The 22605-nt window shown below is 39.2% G+C and overlaps 1 protein-coding gene across 1 annotated transcript in view; it reads left to right on the top strand.

Annotated features, from left to right (window-relative positions):
* Positions 1 to 14654: 14654 nt before the first annotated feature.
* Positions 14655 to 22605, top strand: part of GFOD1 (Gfo/Idh/MocA-like oxidoreductase domain containing 1) — a gene marked incomplete at its 5' end in the record, with an annotated part of 42466 nt that continues 34515 nt past the window's right edge. The window contains one exon of the mRNA XM_083360671.1: positions 14655 to 14907. Coding sequence (XP_083216797.1) covers positions 14655 to 14907 — 253 coding nt within the window. The remainder of the gene's footprint in view (positions 14908 to 22605) is intronic.

Here is a 22605-nt window from a genome sequence, read left to right as displayed (position 1 = left end):
ATTACCAGTACCTTGAATCTCACCCGGAAGAAAACTGGGAGCCAATGCAGCTCGCGGAGCAGAGGTGTAACATGGGAGTATCTGGAGACTCCCAACACAACTCTCGCGGCTGCATTCTGTACCAGTTGGAGCCTCCGAGTGGTCCTCAAGGGCAGCCCCATGTAGAGAGCATTGCAGTAGTCCAAACGAGAGGTCACGAGCGCATGAGTGACCGTACACAGGGCATCCCGGTCTAGATAGGGCCGCAACTGGCGCACCAGGTGAACCTGGGCAAAGGCCCCCCTAGTCACAGCCACTATGTGATCTTCCAAAGTAAGCTGTGAATCTAGGAGGACCCCCAAGTTGCGAGCCCTATCTACGGGGGGTAATAGCTCACCCCCCATAGAAAGAGATGGAATATTCTGAATATCCCGGTATGCCGGTATGCATAGCCACTCAGTCTTGTCGGGGTTGAGTTGAAGTCTGTTCCTCCCCATCCAGACCTGAACCGCTTCCAGGCAACGGAACATCACGTCAAGGGCATCACTGGGGTGGTTTGGGGTCGAAATAAAAAGCTGGGTATCATCAGTGTACTAATGATACCCAACTCCAAAACCACAAATGATCTCACAATGGTAGTGATTCACTTAACTGTGTCAAGAAAGGTTATAAAATGGGGCAAAAGTCATTTAGCAATTGTCTTGCTTAGCAACAGAAAGTTTGGGCTAAATTGTGGTCCTAAATTGAGGACTACCTATATTATCATTATTGCTATTGCTATTGCTATTATTACTATTAGCCACCCATTTTGAGGAAACTCTGAAACTCAAACTCTAAAACAGTGAGCCTGTTATCCTCCCTCCAGATGTTTCAGATTCAGCTCTCATCAATTTTCCCCTTGCATGACTAATGCATCTAGAGAGTAATTACTTTGGAAATGCTAATACAGAGGTGGTGGCAACTCCTTAACTTTATTCTTGACTAAGTGAATTCATGGAATGTATGGTATTCTGGACTAGACTTTGAATTTATGGCATGCAAGTAGACAGCATGGATTATAGTGTGATTCCCCTCAAAAAGCCATGACTGCATTTCACTGCAAGTTATTATTATTATTATTATTTATTAAACTTATATACCGCCCTTCTCCCGTAGGACTCAGGGCGGTTCACAAGGTTTTTTAAAAACAATACAACAATTACAAAAATTAAAAAAAATGATTACATTAAACTTGAATACATAAAAATCCCAATTCGAATCCAATTAAAACCCCAATTAATACTCTTAGTTCAGGCCAGAAAGCTCAAAGAGCCAGGTCTTCAGGTCCCAGCGGAATGAGCGAAGGTCAGGGGCAGTCCTAAGCTCTACAGGCAGCTGGTTCCAAAGGGCAGGCACACCCACAGAGAAGGCCCTCCCCCTGGGTATTGTCCGCCGGCAATCTTTTACCGGTGGTACCCTGAGAACACCCTCCCTGTGGGAGTGCACAGGACAAAGGGAGCTTGATGCCGGCAGCAGGTGCTCCCTCAGATATCCCGGACCCAGGCCATTTAGGGCTTTATAGATCATCACCAGCACCTTGAATCTCACCCGGAGGGCAACCGGAAGCCAATGCAGCTCGCGGAGCAGAGGTGTTACGTGGGAGTATCGGGAAACCCCCATCACAACCCATGCGGCTGCATTCAGCACCAGCTGAAGCCTCCGAGTTGTCCTCAAGGGCAGCCCCATGTAGAGAGCGTTGCAGTAGTCCAATCGGGAGGTCACGAGCGCATGAGTGACTGTGCGCTCATGTGCGCATGAGTGACTGTTGAAATGGAAAACATTCAAGCAATATCCTAAAGAAACAAAAATGCTAACTTTAATTTGCAGGGTGTCCGCTACAGTGCTTTATAAACAAGCTGTGTAGGAACAACAAACCTGGCAAAGTATGAATACTAGTTAAAGGTACTGTTATTGCTGTGTTGAACATTTAGAGGACAAGATTTTTGGTTGACAAAGTTAGCACACAAAGTGGTTAATTCTCAGAAGAGTCACCATGCAGTCACTCATTCTAATTGCCTCTCCACTGTGACTCCAGCTAGATGTTGGTTACAGGAAGCAGGGATGAGCATGGTGTAAGTTTTGGTTGACCTCAAGGGTGCCAGATAATGCATACAGACATTAACACAATACAAATCACTTTTATTAGCATAGTTCGATGTTAATTACATAATTGACTTAGGCTAGGCTGTTATGTTGTAAGCAATTTCATACTTGTTTCCCCTTTTCACAGATAATTAGACAACACACCAGAAACAACACACATTGGGAATTACTCCTCTAATAAGAGTCCCTGAATCAGATGAGACAGATCCTCTTTTAAGATGTCAATTGGTTTCATACAGTCCTGAATAATGTCATGGAATCATTTTGGAAACCTGTAAGAACTAAAAATGTTAAGCAGAAAAACCTATGGAATGGAAACAGTAATCCCCCAAATATTCCAATGGGTATTGGTCCTCTTGAATCAAATCTGCATAGAGGTTACAAAAACTATTTGCATCCATAATATGAATATCTGATGCACATGGAACTATCTGCATGCTGCTGGGATGACTTATGGATCAAGTGTGTGACAAAGGGGAAGTAAAGAATAAAAAATATGGGACTGAAATACATGTTTATGAAATAGAACAGGGGAGAAACCCCAGAGATGGAGAGCCAGAGTGATATAGCTGATAAATTGTTGGATTTGGAGCAGGAAACCAGGATCTCCCATGTTCTGGTCTAGTTCTGGGTCAACCTTTGATTTGTTTTATTGTTTTATATCAGGTTTTTATCTTTATAACCCCCCTTGGAGTCACTGAGTCGGGCAGCCATATAGGTAGTGCTCAAGTTAAAACCACAAATGAAAGCAGAATTTATGTTGTTAAGCAATGGGTTTATTAAGTGAGTCGTGCTCAATTTTGCAGCCTTTGTGCCACAGTTGTTAAGCAAATTATCATTAAGTAAATCCAGCCTTCCCCATTGACTTTGTTTGCCAGAAGCAGGCTGAAAGATTGCAAATGGTGTTCACATGATCCTGGGATGCTGCAACCATACATGCTGGTTGCCAACCATCCAAATTATGATCATGTGACCATAGGGATGCTACATTGGTTGTAAGTGGGAGGACCATTGTAAATTACTTTTTACAGGGCCATTGTACCTCTGAACAGTCATTAAATGAATGATTATAAATTGAGGGCTATCTGTATAAATTTTCTTAAATAAATAAATACCTTAGCCCAGACATGTCAAACTCGCGATGTCACGTGATGTCGCACAACGTATCGGATCCTTTTTGCCATTGCCGGCAATGAGGTGGGTGCGACTTCCGGATGACGTGTCCGGCCCGCGGGCTGGCAGTTTGACACCCCAGCCTTAGCCAAATGGAAGCTTTTATGTAGTGAGTTACTTCGATAGGCAAGGGGCGACACAGCGTCATAGCATAGCTTTATTACAACAGGAACAGAACTAACTGAGCGACAGGTAATGGCCGGTACTTATACACTTAAGCCCTCAGGTGTTCACCCAATTACCTGCCTAGAATCTCCCATCCAAATATGAATGTTCCTGCCGAAATGGTTGGGACTAACCAGCAGGGTCCCCTGTGGGCTAGCCTTTGCTTGGCAGAAAATACCCGCTTAGCTTCTCCACAATAGGTCAATGGCTTAGCATATTTACAATACAGCACATAACAAGCTGAGCAGGTACTTTCAGATCAACCACTCTCATTCAAACCAAGTTATCTTATAGGAGAAGAATTGGAGAAGGAGTTTTATGTATTGTATGGTTTTGGAGAAAAAGCAGCATGATGAGTTTAACTGCCTGGTGCTAAATTGAGTAGGTTAGTTAATCCATTTTGGTTTTTTTCACAATACTTTACAACATCTTAGCGTATATAAGATTCAAGGTTCATTCCAAAATGATGAAAGTTTCTGTGTTGTCATGTGACATGTTCTTTTCCTTTCATCCGTATGTACAGTGTCACTGTGCACTTGCAAAAGCAGCATAGCTGGCATTGCAGCAGTGCAATGCGGCTTTCATCATTTGATGCCTCTTAATTGCACACCCAGTTATGGCAACCAGACCTCCATGTTACGCTCTCTATGGTTAGATTGACAGGGTAGTTCAGGGAAAAGTAAATCCAGTGCTTAATTTACTCTTCTCAACATGACACTTTGCTGTTCTTACAATTTGTAATAGCAACTGCTGAGCAATGCCCTGACATCTTATGAAGTGCAGACCGTTGAAATAAACTGCTTGCAAAAATATCTTCAACCACTTAATTTTTTAGCAAAATATTGGATGTCTTTTCTCTGAGAAATCATAGTATATGGAGCATATTGATCAGCAAATATTGTAAGCCTGATTTTGTGTATTCGTTTCATTACAGAGGACAGAGAACTTGGATTAAAACATAATTTAAACACAAGCATGGAATCTTGATGTTAAATGTGTGTGTCTGTGTGTGTGTGTGTGTGTCTGTAGAGAAGAGGTAAGTACAAGTGGACTAGGCCTATTCTCTTCCTAGGTGTGCAGCCAGGGAAAAATGCTGAAACTATTTCTTCAAATAGAAATATCTTGGTGGTAAAGGTAAAAGTAAAGGTTCCCCTGCACATGCGTGCTAGTTGTTTCCAACTCTAGGGGCCGGTGCTCATCTCCGTTTCAAAGCCGAAGAGTCAGCGCTTGTCCGAGGACGTCTCCGTGGTCATGTGGCCGGCATGACTAGACGCCAAAGGCGCACGGAACGCTGTTACCTTCCCACCGTAGTGGTCCCTATTTTTCTACTTGCATTTTTACGTGTTTTCAAACTGCTAGGTTGGCAGAAGCTGGGACGAGTAACAGGTGCTCACTCTGCTACGCGGCACTCGGTGTTACTTAAGGAGGCATTAGCCCACTGCTCCACCAAGGCTCAGTTACCCATATTGTCTCCCAAGTATATAATAATAATAATAATAATAATAATAATAATAATAATAATAATAATAATAATAATAATAATATAAAGTTGGAAGGTACCTTGGAGGTCATCTAGTCCAACCCCCTGCTCAGGCAGGAAACCCTATACCATTTCAGGCAAATGGCTGTCCAGTCTCTTCTTAAAAACCTCCAGTGTTGGAGCATTCACCACCTCTGGAGGCAGGTTGTTCCACTGGTTAATTGTTCTAACTGTCAGGAAGTTTCTCCTTAGTTCTAGGTTGCTTCTCTCCTTGACTAGTTTCCATCCGTTGTTTCTTGTCCTGCTTTCAGGTGCTTTGGAGACTAGCTTGACTCCCTCTTCTTTGTGGTAGCCCACAAAATTAATAGCCCATTTTGTCATGCAACCTTTCACCTGTTGGTTTTCTGTTTCAAATCTTAATAAAAGTTTATACATATTTATTGTACATGTTTGTCATTCATACATAATTCAGTTTCAAATTCTGCTTTATGTTTTTCAAGTTGTTTTTTTATCCACATGAAAACCACTCAAAACTCTGGTCTTCTGCAGTTCTATTGACTTCAACTAGAGATGCATGGTTTCTGAACACAAATGGGACTTGCACTTTCACAGTGATATCTAATGACCACCAATCAATCAGTTATGCAGATCTCATTTTATAAAGAAACATCATGTAGTTCCAATTATGTAATAATTTTCCCCAATTAGCCTGATAATTGAAATAATAAAAATATTTTGGACATGTTAAGCTCAGCTCAGCATATCAAATTGAGGAAAGAAAAATATTTCTGTAACATTTTATTTGAATATTGGATTTGCGGACTTTGATTGTTGAGCCCAAGATGAAAACATGCAGCATGAAGTACGTGGGTCTGCAGTGCTGCTGACACAGCTATATAGACAATGGCATTTTGCCCAGCTGCAGAGGTCTGGGATACTGTTGTCAAAGCAGCACTAAGAAGAAAGAATTTATATGCTATATCATTATTTATTTATTTATTTATTTATTTATTTATTTATTTAACTGGGTATTTAAGAACACAATTTTAAAAAGAGAATATACATTTACGAGCAAGACCAGATTAAGCATACAGTTTGAAGTAACATTATGCTTGTGTGCTGCCTTTAAAGTCTCTTACATCGATTTTAAGACTTAGTTTAGAACATTTTAAAAATCAAATTGACTTTTAACAATAGTCATTAAAATATGAGCCCTAAGTCAAAAAGGAGAGTTAACAGAAATTTCTATCTAATACAAGAATTCTGTCCATAGTCGCTGAATCAAACAAAAGTTTGGATATTAAAGCCCTGTGTTAAGACAAGCCCAGATTTTGGATCCAATATAAGTCTACAGGTAGAACTGTAGAATCAGTCCTGTATATCAAATTGAGTTTGTTTTTGACACAAATGCATACTTCTACAACTTGATTTGCCATTCTTCCATAGGGGGTATATTATTATTTAATGATACTGCATATCATTATTAATCTTCTTTTGCTCTCTGGTAAGTTGTTTTATTAATTTAATGTCTTGCCATATTTACTCTCAAGTTAGTAAAATTTGTTCTTCAGTAAATCTAATTTTCATACTGAAGGATTTGGCTACTAAAACACAAGGTGCCAGGATTTTTTGGACAGGCTTTTTCAGAGGTGAATGCAGTATATAAGGTTATCTGATGATAAAGAATAGAATTTGCTCTACATTAAAGCTGTAGAGTATGATAGCTCGTTTCCTCATTTCAGAAAGTAGAAGGAATATAGCAATTGATGTTTAGTTGAATTACATTTTTCATTTATAAATACATTTCCAAGAATGAAAACAGAATTTATACTTATGCAGGTTTTTTATATGCCTAAAATGGAGAACCAACAATTATTTTGAATAAGAAAATAAATATTTGCTTGTTTCTTCTTCATAGCAATCTTTGTAAGTGACTTTGACATAACTTAACATCACATGTGTGATGGATAGCACTCTGCTGGGATGCCTGCAGGCTGTTCAACATCAGGTTGCACTTCACAATCCACTACCCTCTGTGAATAAGACTTTTTTCAATGAATGTGATCTACTCCTGAGATCAGCTTTGGACTTAACATCACAAAGACAAATCCAAATTTTCCTTCCTTTCTGTTTCTGGAAATTATCTTGCCTAATTAAAAAAAACCTTCTAAATACTTGCATGCTATTTTGTAACATTTGGGTTGGCCTAGTAAAGGCACTGGTTAAATATAGGAATTTTTTTAAAAAAATATAAAAGTCAAATTTTATTTCTAGTGTATTTCATGGAGATATTCAGTCGGTTCCATTCCAATAACATGTAAATGATTGTCACTGTTTTCTTCAATAAGCACGGCTTTTTTCCTCATAGAACGCTCAGAACGGAGTTCCGGCACCTTTTTTGGATGGAACCTTGTAAGGTAGGCAAGGCGGGTTATATGACATGTGTGAGTTCCTGCACCTTTTTCTTTTACAAAAAAAGCACTGAATAAGCATATCATATGTATGTACGCATGTACCTATGGTACATACCAACATATGTATATATATCTTTCTAAATTGCCTTAATAATTCCTGGAAGAATCCCACCCAAGGACTAATAAGGCCTGACATTGCTTGGCATCCAAACCTAATTCAAATGCTGCCACCTGCTGTGAGATAAATAGTAAAACATATTATTGCATATATACGTATTTATGCACTAGTAGGCGCTTCTGATTTCTTTGCTCCAGGAGATTTTAGGAAGTCCTATGATCTTAAGAGTTGGAAAGGATCCTTTGGGACATTGAGGTAGTTCAGGGAGCCAAATGAAAATATTGTCAAGAGGTGGCTGTCAGAACTCATTCTGAATGCAATCTACAGGTTTCATTTTGAACACAAGATAAAAGCCACCATTTCTCTGGGTAACTGAGGAATGGGTAACTCTTCTATTGAACTTTTCTCACTGTTGAAAGGTTCTATTCTTGTATTCAATCAGAATCTGCTTTCCTATAATTTAAGTCCATCATTCTGTGTCCTCCATCTTGGCTAATGAAAAGAAAGTCTTAACCATCTTCTGTACAACATCCTTCAGGGTATTTGAGAAATGTAGTTGTATTGTTTTCTGAAGCCTAAATTATTCTACTTCTTTCAATCTACAGAAATCATAGTTTTAAATGGGGAAGTAGAATACACATGAAACAGTTGGGGAAGGACTACAAGGTTGCTTGCAGCCCTGAATCCCAAATTCCCATTCCCATTCCTCATCTATGTTAACAATACAGTCTTTGCAGTGAGCTTCTTGGACCCATTGTTATAAAAAAAATACACAAATTAATACAATGATGGTGTTAGGCATGATCATGGTAATAACGATATACGATACAGCACAATTTTCTTTCAGAAGACATGAGCAATCTTGCACTTTCAGAAATGTTGAAATCCTTAATCTTTTGTTTCATTGATAAAGACAAAGCCAATATTTAAAGTTTTCTTATTTTTCAGGTCATGCATAAGAATCTTTCGAAGATTCTTTTTCTCAATCTCATAGCACATGTGAAAAAAATACAGATCTTCAGTATATTTTCTGTAATGTTTTGGGATAAGATCTTGCAATTGTATTTCTATAAAGATGCTCTTTAAATCCTTTTTAAAAATAATATTGGTTGCTCCACTGTTGACATTCACTGTATTTGAAATTTCATTTTTTTCTTTGAATTTATTACTGTGAAATGAGAATTAAATATGTAATTGAGAAAAAAAAGAATCATTACTCTAAAACCAGATATACGGTATGTGCATGGAGACAGCAAGAAAGGAGAAGGGCAAAGAGCAAATCTACATGGGTTGGCCTTTTGTGATTGCCACCTGACTTATAAATCAGTCATTTTACTCTTATCCAACCACAGTTATTTGAGGGGAAAAATAAAGTCACTAATGAGAAAATTAGCATATATGATAAGTTCACATTTGCCTTTAGGCATCACAGGTCCAATAATGAGCTAGCATAAGTTTCTTTTGTCAGGACTCTGTAGGTATGCACACTACTTATAATACGATTCCATTTTAGAGGAGGGAACATTTCATAGCTGTTAGAAATGTGCTCTTTATAAGAAAGAACAAGGCCATCGTGGGGTGTCTCTCACAGAACTGAAGTTACAGACGTTGTGAAATGAATAATGAGGTTTCCAAAAGGAATGCATTCCCATCCATTTAAAACTGCAAACTGCCAGTTCTCAACCTCTACATCTTTTGTACAGTACAGTGGATGCAGCAAACAGTAGAGCTGGGGTGACTCAATAGGAAGCTGTGTGTGGGAGAACCAGACAGGTCTGAATCACCAGTTTCTTTATCTTTGAATCACCATTAGTGTCATGTAAATCTCCACTTGCATAAACCCAAACCTGCTGTTGAAAATCCATGTTATGCATTTGCAAACGGGTTTGCACAAAGTGTACCATTTCTTTGTACTAACAGATGATGACCTGTTTAGACAGGTAATTTAAGACATCAGTGAATTCCAAACATTTTCCATGGATTTGACAAGCAAGGTCTAATTTCACAATTCTAGTTCTTTCTTGCTTAATAGATCTTCTTGCTAAGTACCTTATTTCTAGCTGGGGTGGGGAAGCAGAAATAAAATACAGTGACTTCATTGTAGGCAAATGTTGTTGAAAAAAGTGCCAGATGAATCACAAACCTGTAACACTTAGGTGGAAAGTGTGAGAAAAAAAGGAATGCATATTATAGCAGATTTTTTTTTATCTGACAAATAGAAAATATCTAATTACTTGTCCATAACTTTTTTATAGATGGCACATTCATGAAAGTGACTGCCCTTTAGAAAATTCCCATTGAATTCTCTTTCATTTGCTCAATGTACAACTTAATTAATTCAATCAAAGGTCAGTCCTTTAAGACAGAGGTCCCCAACTTTTTGGGCCCCAGGGACCGGTTCCGTGGAGAGAAGTTTTTCCATGGACCAGAGGGTGCGTGGTTTTTTTTTTATTGAAAAGTTTTATCATACATTTTATCTTTAACAATCCCCCCTAGCCCTCCCCTATCCCTCCCTCCCTACCCCCCCTCCCCCCCGACTTCCCAGAGCTAAGTACAAGGTATAAAAAACCAAACAAAAACCAATCATAAACATTAATATGCTAACAACCATAAACTCTGAGTACCATCTCTCTCTAGCTCATATAGGATAACTACAAACACTATTAATATAAAATATATAAAAAAAGAAAAGGAAAAAAAGAGGAGAAAAAAAAAGGAAGACTTATTCAAATGCTACATGAAACTTCTTAGTCCCATATTTGTTCTGGATATACTCAATCCATTTTCTCCACTCCATAACATAACGTTCTTGCGAGTGATCTTTCAAATAAGCCGAGATCTTTGCCATCTCTGCCAGGTCAGAAACCTTTAAAGTCCATTCTTCTATAGTCGGCAGTTCCTCCTTCTTCCAGTATTGACCTACTAAGAGTCTTGCTGCCGTAATTAAATTCAACATCAGCTTAGTGTCCACAACCGTAACGTCTGTAATTATTCCCAACAAAAAAAAATTGCGGACAAAACTTTATCCTTTGCTTAAAAATCTTCTGCATATTCCACCAAATTTTTATCCAAAAAGCCTTAACCTTTTTACAGGTCCACCATATGTGAAAATATGTTGCATCTTCTTCACCACACCTCCAGCATTTAGGCTGATAGTTCGGATACATACTTGCCAGCTTTTTAGGATCTAAATGCCATCTGTAAAACATTTTATAAAAATTTTCTCTTAGATTTTGAGCTTGTGTAAATTTTACGTTCCTCACCCAAATCCTTTCCCACGTGTCCATTGTAATAACTTCTTGGATATTTTGGGCCCATTTTATCATACAATCCTTAACAAGTTCTGTTTCTGAGTCAATCTCTATCAATGCAAGATATATCCGTTTAATATGTGCTGGACCCTGATTTCTGATTTGCTTTATCAGATTTTCATCAGTCATTGTAAAACCATTTTTCTGATCTTCTTTCCACCTGGCCCGTAGCTGAGTATATTGAAACCAAGTCTGAACAATCTTCTCATCTCGCAAGAGACTATATGGTGCGTGGTTTTGTATGCTGCCTGCATCTCGTGGATGGGGCTTTGCTTGTTTGTGCGGACCGGTTGCTGGCATGCCATGGCCTGGTACTGGTCCACAAACTGGGGGTTGGGGACCCCTGCTTTAAGACATTAACATAATAATGTTAATCTTTTTGTTCTCTCTAGTTTCAACAGGCATTTATCTAATGGTGTTGCATCTTAAATTTCTTAATTCCAATTCTTTGTGAAACAGTGTTTAAAATCCATGCTTGCTTATCAAACTTTCAGGTTGTATATAAGAAGAACTCATATTATACCAGTTGCCAAACATCCTTGTGGTTTTCCTTTGTTTTTTGTAGTTCAGAATCAAGGAAAATAAATCAAAAGACAAATATCTGGTAACTGTTAGCTTTGAAAATCCATAAGAAATCTGTATTTATTTGAAGATTGTTTCAAACTCATAGCATTTACAAAATTGTAAATTTTTGAATTGAAAATATTGGGCACGCTCCTAGAATTATGGTTAGATTACAGGTTTTTGTTGTACATTTACAATTGGTTACTTCATGAATTATTTCCATTTTTTGGAATTTAGTATCAAGAAATAATAACAATACATATTTATTTATTAATGATATATAGTAAATATTAGTAATACAAAGTAAGATACTGAGGAGAATTGGTCAACTGTGATGGTTTTTCTGTTCAGAGCATTGGAAGCAGACACTGCTGTTACTAATTAATTAAGAATGCAGTATTTCTTAGGTAAAAAAATGGAAGTTCTTTCAAATTTTTATATTAAGAGTTATGTTCCCCAGGAAAAATTATCTGGGATGAATGCAGAGATCAACACAGCCAAAGCTAGCCCTAAATATGCCTATAATAAAACAGGGTGTTTTTCTCCCTCTATTAACCTCTTTTGTCTCTTTCTGTCATCCTCATCTCACATTCTCTGCTACTCGATTCATTTTCATTTTTACATTTTGCTAAAGAAAGTAGTTCCTTAAGTGGACATGCCCTCTGGCAGTGAAAAAAAAATGAGACCAAGTATTGTCAGGGACCATTTCTGCTACGACCTAAAAAATTAAATTATAATTTATGTGGCCACTTGTTGGAGATTGTATCATTGCTATGAACCTAAGAGCTTTTTAACTACTACCGGTAGGTGAGAAATACAGGAAGGGAGGTATTTTCACATACTGCCCATGTGTCTGTTTCTCATGTAGCCTGAAAATAAAATAAGTTTCTGTATTTGAGACAGATGAAACTTTCTCTGTCTCCCCATCTCCCTCTCCCTCTTGTGATTTAGGTGGAGGTGTGATTTTCCCACTGTATGCATATATGTATGTATGTATGTATGCACCAGTTCAAAAGCACATAAAAATGCAAGTAGAAAAATAGGGACCACTACGGTGGGAAGGTAACAGCGTTCCATGCACCTTTGGCGTCTAGTCATGCCAGCCACATGACCATGGATACGTCCTCGGACAAGCGCTGGCTCTTCGGCTTTGAAACGGAGATGAGCACCGGCCCCTTTATGTATGTAAGTATGTATTTTTATTTATTTAATTTCTATGCCACCCACCTGTCCTACTAGGTGACTGGGCAGCTTACAAATTATTTCTTAATACATCTTCTCCCTTCCCATTTAGCTAGATACTGTAAAATGTTCAGATATATCTTAACTTCTGTGAAGAAAGTAGTTAGTAACTGAGTAAGAGAAATATTTATTGCCACTGAAAATGTTCTTTCAGTAAAGTATTTGTGTGGAAAAAGCTGCAAAACTGGAAACATGGGGGGGAGGGGGGAGGAAAGGAAGTAGAGATAGGCTAAGAGGCAGAAAAGGGGTGAGATAGTTGATAATGAGAGATCAGAAGAAGCCTTACATGTTTTGGCTGGATCAAATTAAAAAAAAAACACCTTGCTGCAGTGTATTGAATTACACACATTGATTTGAGTCTGTCAATCATACGCTCACAAGTCACTAATGATAAAGTATTATTTCTGTATGTATTCATTTAAAAAAAGGATTCTAACATTGGGAATAACAAGTTACTTTTTCTCACTCAAATAATATGGAATAGGCAAAAATGTGTATGTTCTCATGGTCTCTCTCTCTCTCTCTCTCTCTCTCTCTCTCTCTCTCTGTGTTTGTGTGTGTGTGTGTGTGAGAGAGAGAGAGAGAGAGAGAGAGATGATTCCCAATAAGTGCCTGAAGAAGAGGGCTGAGAGACAGTGACTGGCCTTAGATCACCCAGCTGGCTTTGGGCCTAAAGTGGGAGTAAGAATTCATGGTCTCCAACCTGATGCCTGAACCACTACATAAAAACCCTCATGTTTTATAGATGCCACTCAATATCTTCTTGTAACATGCATTAAGGGAGCAGATGGAAGGTTTGCTTAAGAAATGCCTGATTTCAGGGCCAGAGTTCCATGAACTTTGGAAAAGGCCTGGAGTTTGTAGATCCCATCTTTTCAGTCACTAAAATTGGACCCATTTCCTTCTCTGAAGTAGGGGCAAAGGACAATGGAATTATTTGCAAGTGAGCACCAAGTAAAACAGAGACTTGTGGACTTCAGCTCCCAGAATTCCCCAGTCACTGGCTGGGGAATTCTGGGAGTTGAAGTCCACAAGTCTTATTTGGAGACCGCTGCGGGAGGGTTAGCCAGGTCTTGTATCAGCTCCAATTCCCGAAAGGGAGAAGATCAAGGAGCGAGGCAGGCTCCTGGCTTGTGCTCTTCAGCGGGAGCCCTCTGCCCTTCTCTCGTCCTTTCGACTGGTCGGGCCTCGGGGTCAGACGCTGCGGCGGGAGACAGCCAGCCCGGCCTCGCGGGGCTTGCTTACTCCTTAACGATCTCTCTCTCGCTTGTCCTTCGCCAGAGCCACCTCAGCTTCGGGCAGAGAAAGCCAAGCGGGCAAGCCTCCAACTGGCCTGGGGGCCAATGACAGGTTGAGAGCTCAAGAGGGCGTTGCAGGGGGAAAAAAAATTCACTCGAGGTGACAGCCAAACTCCTCCTATCCTCACAATGCTTCGGCGTGTATTGTGGGGAACATGGCAGATGGAGATTAGAAGCGGGGCGGCTGCTGTGGCTTCGGCTGCTCCTGGCTCCCGCGCCACTTGTTGGCTGCCCTTCGGTGCCCTTGCATTCGAGACGGCGAGGATGCAGTAGGGCGATTTGCAGAGGATGAAGCCTTAGAAACAAGCGATCGGGTTGGTCGGGATTTATTTTAAAAAAAATATCGCCGGATTACTTGAATGCCCGCGTGTGCTCAGCGCAGGCACGGGGAGCTCGGGGCCGTGCGCGCTTGGGATGACCCGGCCATGGAGGGACAACGGCAGCCAGCCGGGCAGACTAGCCGCCTGCTGATGAAGACGCCCTGGACGCGACAGGGGCCCGCGGCCGGGAGCAGAGCCAGCCACTGCTGCAGGGATCGGGTGCCGCTGGCTCCCTGCGGCGGAGCAGCAGCAGCAGCCGCCGCCGCCGCAGCAGTTCCCAGTTGGGACTGGGCGCCCTTCGCGTAGCAACCCCGCATTGCTCGTAATATATTGCGGCTCCGCGCGAAAGGGCCGACGCGTCGGGCATCCAGGTCGCAGCGAGGAGGAGGAGGAGGAGGAAGAGGGGGGGGGGAAAGGGGAGGGTGGAGGGGAGCAGTCAGCAGCAACCATGCTGCCCGGGGTGGGCGTGTTCGGAACCAGCCTGACCTCCCGGGTCATCATCCCGCTTCTAAAGGACGAGGGCTTCGCGGTCAAAGCGCTCTGGGGCCGCACTCAGGAAGAGGCGGAAGAGCTGGCCAAGGAGATGAGCGTCCCCTTCTACACCAGCCGGATAGACGAGGTCTTGCTGCATCAGGATGTGGATTTGGTCTGCATCAACCTGCCGCCTCCCCTGACCAGGCAGATCGCGGTGAAAACTCTGGGTGAGTCTCCAAGGAGAGCGTGGCGGGCAGCGGGCGAGAGACTTCCGAGAAGGTGGTGGTGGGTGGTGGGTGGTGGGTGGGGGAAAGACCGTGGAAGAAGTAGCAGCGCCTTGAAATGGAAAAGGCCTGCTTGGAAGCCAAATCCCTGGCTGCCCTAGATGCCCTCTAGAGTGGCCCCTGATTAGGTGTACAACCTGCTTTGTCATTTATTGGAAAGAAAAAGAAAAAAAAAAGCCTCTGCACATCCTTAGGGGCCCAGGCTCAGTTTTTATTACTGCTTATGCTACAGGGCCTTTCTTTCCATTGATAAGCCCTAAATCTGAGTACTGCTCCAAATCAGATCCCAGATTGCTTAACTAGTGCAGGGGTCGGCAACCTCGGCTCTTTTATGACTCGTGGACTTCAACTCCCAGAATTCCTGAGCCAGCATAGCTGGCTCAGGAATTCTGGGAGTTGAAGTCCACGAGTCATAAAAGAGCCGAGGTTGCCGACCCCTGAACTAGTGCTTCAAAAGTCCTTTCTTGCGTACAGGGGTGTAGCTTTTGAATGCATTAAAGTGCCAAGCAAAGGCCCTCTTCATATGTTTTAGAGGTGTTCTTATAACCCTGGACACTGAAAACAGGTTGCATTAGAAACAGGGGAATATAAGCCTGCACAGAGGTCTTCTTCAAGGAAACTGACGGTTTGCCCACATTTTTTGTATTCCTGGTGTTTTAACTCCTGGCCAGGGTAGCCTTTATATTCTTCATTGATTTCTTATCTTCTGTGACTGAATTATCCTTTTTGTATCAAATCATTCTTTGAGAACTTTAGTTCTGTGCATTTGGTCAGCCCATTTTACTCAAAACAAAACAAAATTAAGGTTCCAGCTGTTTTTCCTTCTGAAATTCTTAAATCTACCTGGTGCTCCATGGTGTATGATCAGAGAATAATAGGACTGGGTTTTGATATGCCCAGTATTGAGTTTCACTTGCTCAGGCTACAGCAGTGGGACAAAGGCAGATGCAAAGTGGCTTAAAATATCCTACCTGACTCTAAATTAATATTTTCCCCCCTTGGAATGGGTTTGCGTGCTCATTTTGAATTGAATATAATTAGCTTTTCTGACTACTCACCCCTGCTTTTTTGAAAAATGTTTGGTGGCAAATAAACCTTAAACTTACTGATTCCCTAATTAAGTTAGTGTTTTTCAAATACCTCATAGACTAGGTATGTCCAGCCTGCAGACCACCAGCTGTGTATGGTCCTGGACAGCTGGTAAGGTAGCCCAAAAGATAATAAAAATATATATTAAAAAAAGAACTTTGCTACTTATAAAATATATATGTAGCCCAAGACAATTCCTCTTCAATTTGTCCCAAGCAAGTCAGATGGTTGAACAATCATGCAATAGACTTTTCCATTGCTACACTTTTATTTTTGTCCAATATAAGAGACAATAGTCTTAAAAAAATTGATGGGCAGCATAGTCATCGCACTTAGTTACCCTCTATTGCTAATATTTATTATAAATAAAGCATTGTTATTTCCAGTGTAAACATCTACAAGACAAGGATGTTGTCTTGTATAAAAAGAGCCATTGTTAAATTTCCATTTGAATTTATGAAAGTTATTTTTCTATGGGAAAGTGATGTAGCTTTGTGTTAAAGCCATACTTTGACTGCAACAGATCCTACTTTCAGTATCTAGCATTCCCAGGTAAGGATGGAGAAAATTACTTTATAAAATCTTGAAGATCTGCAATCAGTGTAGATCAGCATTTCCCAAGTAAAATGTATTCCAGAAGTATTAAAAAAAACCTTAGCAAGAAAAACAATAGCATTTTCACATTGTCTGGGGATGTTGGGGTTACAGTTCTACCTATTTGGAGAGCAACCAGACTGAAGGAAGTTCTTTTAGGCAAGAGTTAAGAATCATGATTTACTTTAGAATTTTTAAACATTTTCATAATTTTTCAAAGGTAAAAATGGTCTTTAATGATTCACAAAAATAAGATAGCATGTAAATATTACACAAGAATAATCATGAAGAATTTGACCCACAATGATACTGACCCATAATAATTAGTTTTGTATCCCTTCTTAGACTGCATAACTTTATATACAATGAAACCTTAATTTAACAGATCAAGGGAGTGGGAGGGTGAGTTTGTTATTCCCAACTATCTATTAAATCACAAATCATGTCATTTATTATAATTTAGATTATTTGCATAACATAAATGAAGCATATTATGTTATTTCAGTTTGCATTGTTTTAGGAACCCTATCATTTGGCAAATTATATAAATTATGAATGATGTAAAATTATCATAAAATATTAAGTTGCATTGGACTTGATTGTTACTTCAGGGGCTGTCCAGAAAAAGTCTTAGTCCGTTGCATAAAAAGGGGTCCATTAAATTAAAGCTTGTTGTAATGTGTTTTCAAATAGAATGGCAGTATATGGAAGTGTGATGGAATAGAATTTTTCTATTTTTATAAAAAAAATATCTTTAGGTATTTTTCAGCAGTGTTACAGGTTTTTTTAAAATTGCCAAAACAAGGTTTTTTGGTTTTTCTGAATTGCATACCTGCTGTAGTTGCATAAAAAAGAAGTCACTTCTGCTTTTCAGACCAATGCAACAGCTGTTTCAAGTTTAGGGAGAGGAAGATAAGACAGGAACCAAAGTTGGTCCTCAGACATGTAGCCTGACACAAAAGAGGAAAAACAAAAGATATTTTACTACTTTTCCAAATCTCCCTCTATAAAAGGTTGCTAGTGTTTCATCTGTTTTGTTATTTTGTTGCTAGAGAGAAAGAACTGAAGTGGGAGCCCCATTTGCTAGCTAGATTATCATTTCTCTTTATAAAATGCTAGATTTCCCCCAAGCAGATACTATTTAGGTGTGCTAAGAAGGAACAAAGTGAGTAGCATATTGGGGATGATAGGAATTATAGTCTAGTAGTGTCTCTGAAAGATGCTGTAGAGATGTTGAAGATTGCCAGTGAGAAATGTGTGCCTCTCTTTAAAGAAGCAAATGATTGCTTCCATTATATTAGTGACTAACTCAGTTAGGGATTCCTTGAAGTTAAGCAAAGCTGCTGTGGAAACCACTTTGGTGATCCTGAAAGGCATCCATATTTTATACCACAAGACATCAAATTTGACACAATTGACCGGTGCTGATCTCCGTTTCAAAGCCGAAGAGCCAGTGCTTGTCCGAGGACGTCTCCGTGGTCATGTGGCCGGCATGACTAGACGCCAAAGGCGCACGGAACACTGTTACCTTCCCACCGTAGTGGTCCCTATTTTTCTATTTGCACTTTTACATGCTTTCGAACTGCTAGGTGGGCAGAAGCTGGGATGAGTAACAGGCGCTCACTCTGTTACGCGGCACTCGGGATTCGACCCGCCAAACTGCCGATCTTCTGATCAACAAGCTCAGCATCCTAACCCATACTATGCTGAATACTGTATATCCAGAAGCTCTACTAAATATTAGTGTAGGTTTTCCCCCCTGGTAATATGATTAATATAAATAAAAATATTATATATATATATATATATATATATATATATATATATATATATATATATATATATATATATATATATATATATATATATATATATGTAAGAATTATATACAAATAATTTTAATATTTTGTGGGTAATGTTGATTAATGTTATATTTGGCTTTTCTTTTGTTCTAGTAAATAGTAAACAAATCTGGGATTTCATGGTTTTCTGAAAAGTTCTGTGGATGGTTTATTTCTCTATAATTGCTTTTAAATTACTTTAAATTTCAAATTACGTCATTCCTAAACATTATACTTTGTTCTTTTTTAAAAAAAACCAGGTATCAGTAGACATGACTTCCTTCCCCTTAAAATCTCTTCATAAGTACTTTTTATTATTAACTATTAATTAGGTTCACTCAGCTTTGAGAAGTCTGCCATTTTACTGTCTAAAATATGGCTCGGGAAAATACTTGAATGAAATATTTGCCCTTTGTAGCCTGGATCCCATGTATCCTGGAGAAAAAAATATTCATCTTACCAACGCTTTGGTTTTTTGATTCTCAGTCCTTCAGCCCTTGTGTATTTGGTTACTGAGCAAATGTTTATTTTATTTTGTTTTATTTTTCGTATTTCTAAACTGATTTTTTTTCTTTTCAGTTTTAAATGTAGCATCAAGGAAAATACTGGTTCTAGAGGGTTTTCTCCATTTTTAACGTTTTAATATTAGCATAAAAAATAGACATGAAGGAAATATACAGAGATTGTTCTAAACAGAGATTTTGGTAAAACCTATGCCCTGCATGTTGAAGATTCCAGATTGAATCCCTGTCATTTGTAGAAAATTTTGGACAAGACCTCTGAAATAATTTTTCTTACAATGTTATTGAAATTTTTTTAAAAAGGAAGGTAAAACCTAATAGAAACTAGTATAAAGTAAGAAAGGAAAAGAAATGAAAAAGAAAGCTAAAAGTATAAAAAAGGGAAAAAAAGAAAAGAAAAATGGAAAAGAAAGAAAAAAAAATAGAAAGTGAGTTCTGATCTTTCCACCACAACAGGTACAATTTTAAATTTACCTCTTTCTAAAAGATAAATAGGATAATGACTCTCCATCAATCCTATTTATCTAAACTATAAATCATGAATTTATTTTTTCTGTTTTGCTCAAAAAGTCTATAAGGAGTTTCCAGTCAGCAATAAATGTATTTTTTGTCCTTTCTCTACTGTAATCAAAGAAGTCAATTTGGCCATCTCAATAGAAAGGCATTATGATTCAGACAGTAATCTGCCAAGTATAGTAACAGTTTGATTTATACTGGACATCTATGTTCCTATGACTCTACCTTTCCTGGTATATTGGCTAGATGGGAGTATGGGTGCACAGCCATTTACTTAACAGGAAGTCCATGTTTCCTTCCTCAGCCTTTATTTTGCAAATCATGCATACAGTATATAGATTATTGTTTTCTAGGGGCTGGATCAAAAGGAACCTGTATATCAGGCCATGGAGAAAATAATCTTCATATTTTCTTTACATGAGATTATACTGAAGAGGTTTGTGGGACTGCTCTTTTTACACTGTCCCCAGTTTTATCCATCAAGTGTGAGACAAGAAACTTTAGAATAGATCTGTATGGGTAAAAGTCTTCATGGATTCTAGAATACTGATTCTGCAGAGTTCTGGATTCAGAGACAATGTTCGTATGTAGGAATTTAAACACAAAGATTTTACAGTTATCTTGGCAATATCCATTGGATAGGGCCTTGAGTGCTCCACAGCATTGCAGCAAGGCTTAAAGGTGCAGCACTTTAACCCATTTATTATTTATTTAGAAAATAAATAAAGATAGAAGAAATCCATTAAAAATGTAATGGACATCAAACACATAAATTAAAAGAGCAGCAATAAAAGATTTGGAAAAACAAATATACTTTGAGTTGTCTCCCAAGGAGAACACTTGTTTCAACTTTACTGGCAAATTAGTCTATATTTGGGGTTCTGCCACAATAAAAGAAGAATTATTTATTTCAAATGTACTAGTGGAGGGACCTGAAAAAGGTGCTCCATGGATAATCTAAGGCAGAGGTGTCAAACTCGCCATGTCACATGACGTGTCGTGATGTATCACAACTTTTTCTCCATTGGCAGAGCTGGGATGGGCGTGGTTTCGGCATGATGCATCTGGCCTGCGGGTTGGCAGTTTAACACCCCTGATCTAAAGGTATAGGATGGACTGTACAGAAGACTTTATCAATTCATATGACTATCATGAGGGACATTATACAGTATGGATATATATAAAGCATAGGTCTCAATGCCTGTAGTATAATATAATAATAATAAGTTGGAAGGGACCTTGGAGGTCATCTAGTCCAACCCCCTGCTCAGGCAGGAAACCCTATACCAGGGGTCAGCAACCTGAAACAGTGAAAGAGCCACTCGGAACCGGTTCCCTCACAAAAGGAAAAACTGGGAGCCGCAAAAAATGTGTGCGCATGTGCGTACATGCGCGCATGCGCAAAACAGGGTTTGACTGAAGAGTGGAGCCAAGGCAAGATATGCACCTACCCTGCATATTTGAATTGATTGGTTGAACTTTTTTAGTCCCACTTTTTTTTTTTTGGACTGCACATGGCAGAGGACTGGGAGCCGCAGGAGACAGCTGAAAGAGCCGCATGTGGCTCCGGAGCCGCGGATTGCAGACCTGTGCCCTATACCATTTCAGGCAAATGGCTGTCCAGTCTCTTCTTAAAAACTTCCAGTGTTGGAGCATTCACCACTTCTGGAGGCAGATTGTTCCACTGGTTAATTGTTCTAACTGTCAGGAAGTTTCTCCTTAGTTCTAGGTTGCTTCTCTCCTTGATTAGTTTCCATCCGTTGCTTCTTGTCCTGCTTTCAGGTGCTTTGGAGAATAGCTTGACTCCCTCTTCTTTGTGGCAGCCCCTGAGATATTGGAACACTACTATCATGTCACCCCTCACTCTTCTCTTCGTTAAACTACACATACCCAATTCCAGCAACCGTTCCCTATATGTTTTAGCCTCCAGTCCCCCAATCATCTTTGTTGCTCTTCTCTGTACCCTTTCTAGAGTCTCAACATCTTTTTTACATCGTGGTGACCAAAACTGGATGCAGTATTCCAGGTGTGGCCTTACCAAAGCATTGTAAAGTGGTATTAGTACTTCACGTAATCTTGATTCTATCCCTCTGTTAATGCCACATCTTCTGGCACTGCTAATGGTGGTGAAAAAGGGTGGATAAAATATTGAGTCCTTTGAAGATTGTCTCTCTATGTGCTGTAAATAAATCAGAATAAAAATACTTTTGTAGTTTTGGTACAAATTAATAGTTATTATAAAATGAACAATATTATTCAGAAGAGTGCTTTGGAGTGTGAATGTGAGCACAGCATCTTTCTGCTGTTCCTCAAAACATGTATATCTTTCAGATGAAAATTTATTAAAGATGTGCTGCTTTAATTATTCAGTTTATTAAAGCAGTAACATCTTTTTTCAGATTCATGTGGAAAACCTGAGAAAAATGTTACTTTAATTAATAGTAGATAAATACTACTGTGGGGTGAAATCAAATAAGTTGGTAATAATGAATGTGAGAAGAGAGTGCCAAAGGCTGAGAAACAGAAGAAAAGAACTAGAAGTCAAAACAAACTGTAGAAATTGCTGGCAAGAGGGGTGAAGCCAAATCCATGAAAGACAAAGGTGCCACGAAGGAATCTCTAGTACTTAAGGATGAAGTTAGACCAGCACTTTGACCATTATTATCAAGGCTGCAAGAATTGATGGAATATTTACAGAAATATGGCAAGCAACAAAAGAAGAAACAGTAATAGTTCTAAACAAAACCATGTCAGAAAATCTGGAGAGAAACACGGTGGCCAACAGACTGGAAGAAATTGGTTTACATTTTAATACTTGAGAAAGGTGGCTTAATCAACTGTGTGTATAGTACGCACAATATCTTTATTTTTACATGCTAGTAATAGGATCTTTAGGATCATCAAACACAGATTAGAACCCTACATGAAAAAAGAGATACCAGATGTTCAAGCTGGTTTTAGAAAAGGCTGAGAAACAAGAGACATAATTGGTAATGTATACCATTAATTTCTTTAGCAGGATATACTCTTTTTAATTTAATGTTGCCCATAGGGTCGCGATGGGTTGTCACGACTTCGCA

Source organism: Vipera ursinii (assembly GCF_947247035.1).
Source record: "Vipera ursinii genome assembly, chromosome: 3".
NCBI classification, from domain to species: domain Eukaryota; kingdom Metazoa; phylum Chordata; class Lepidosauria; order Squamata; family Viperidae; genus Vipera; species Vipera ursinii.
Note: the sequence above shows the minus strand (reverse complement) of the source record. Positions and strands in the feature narration are given on the sequence as shown.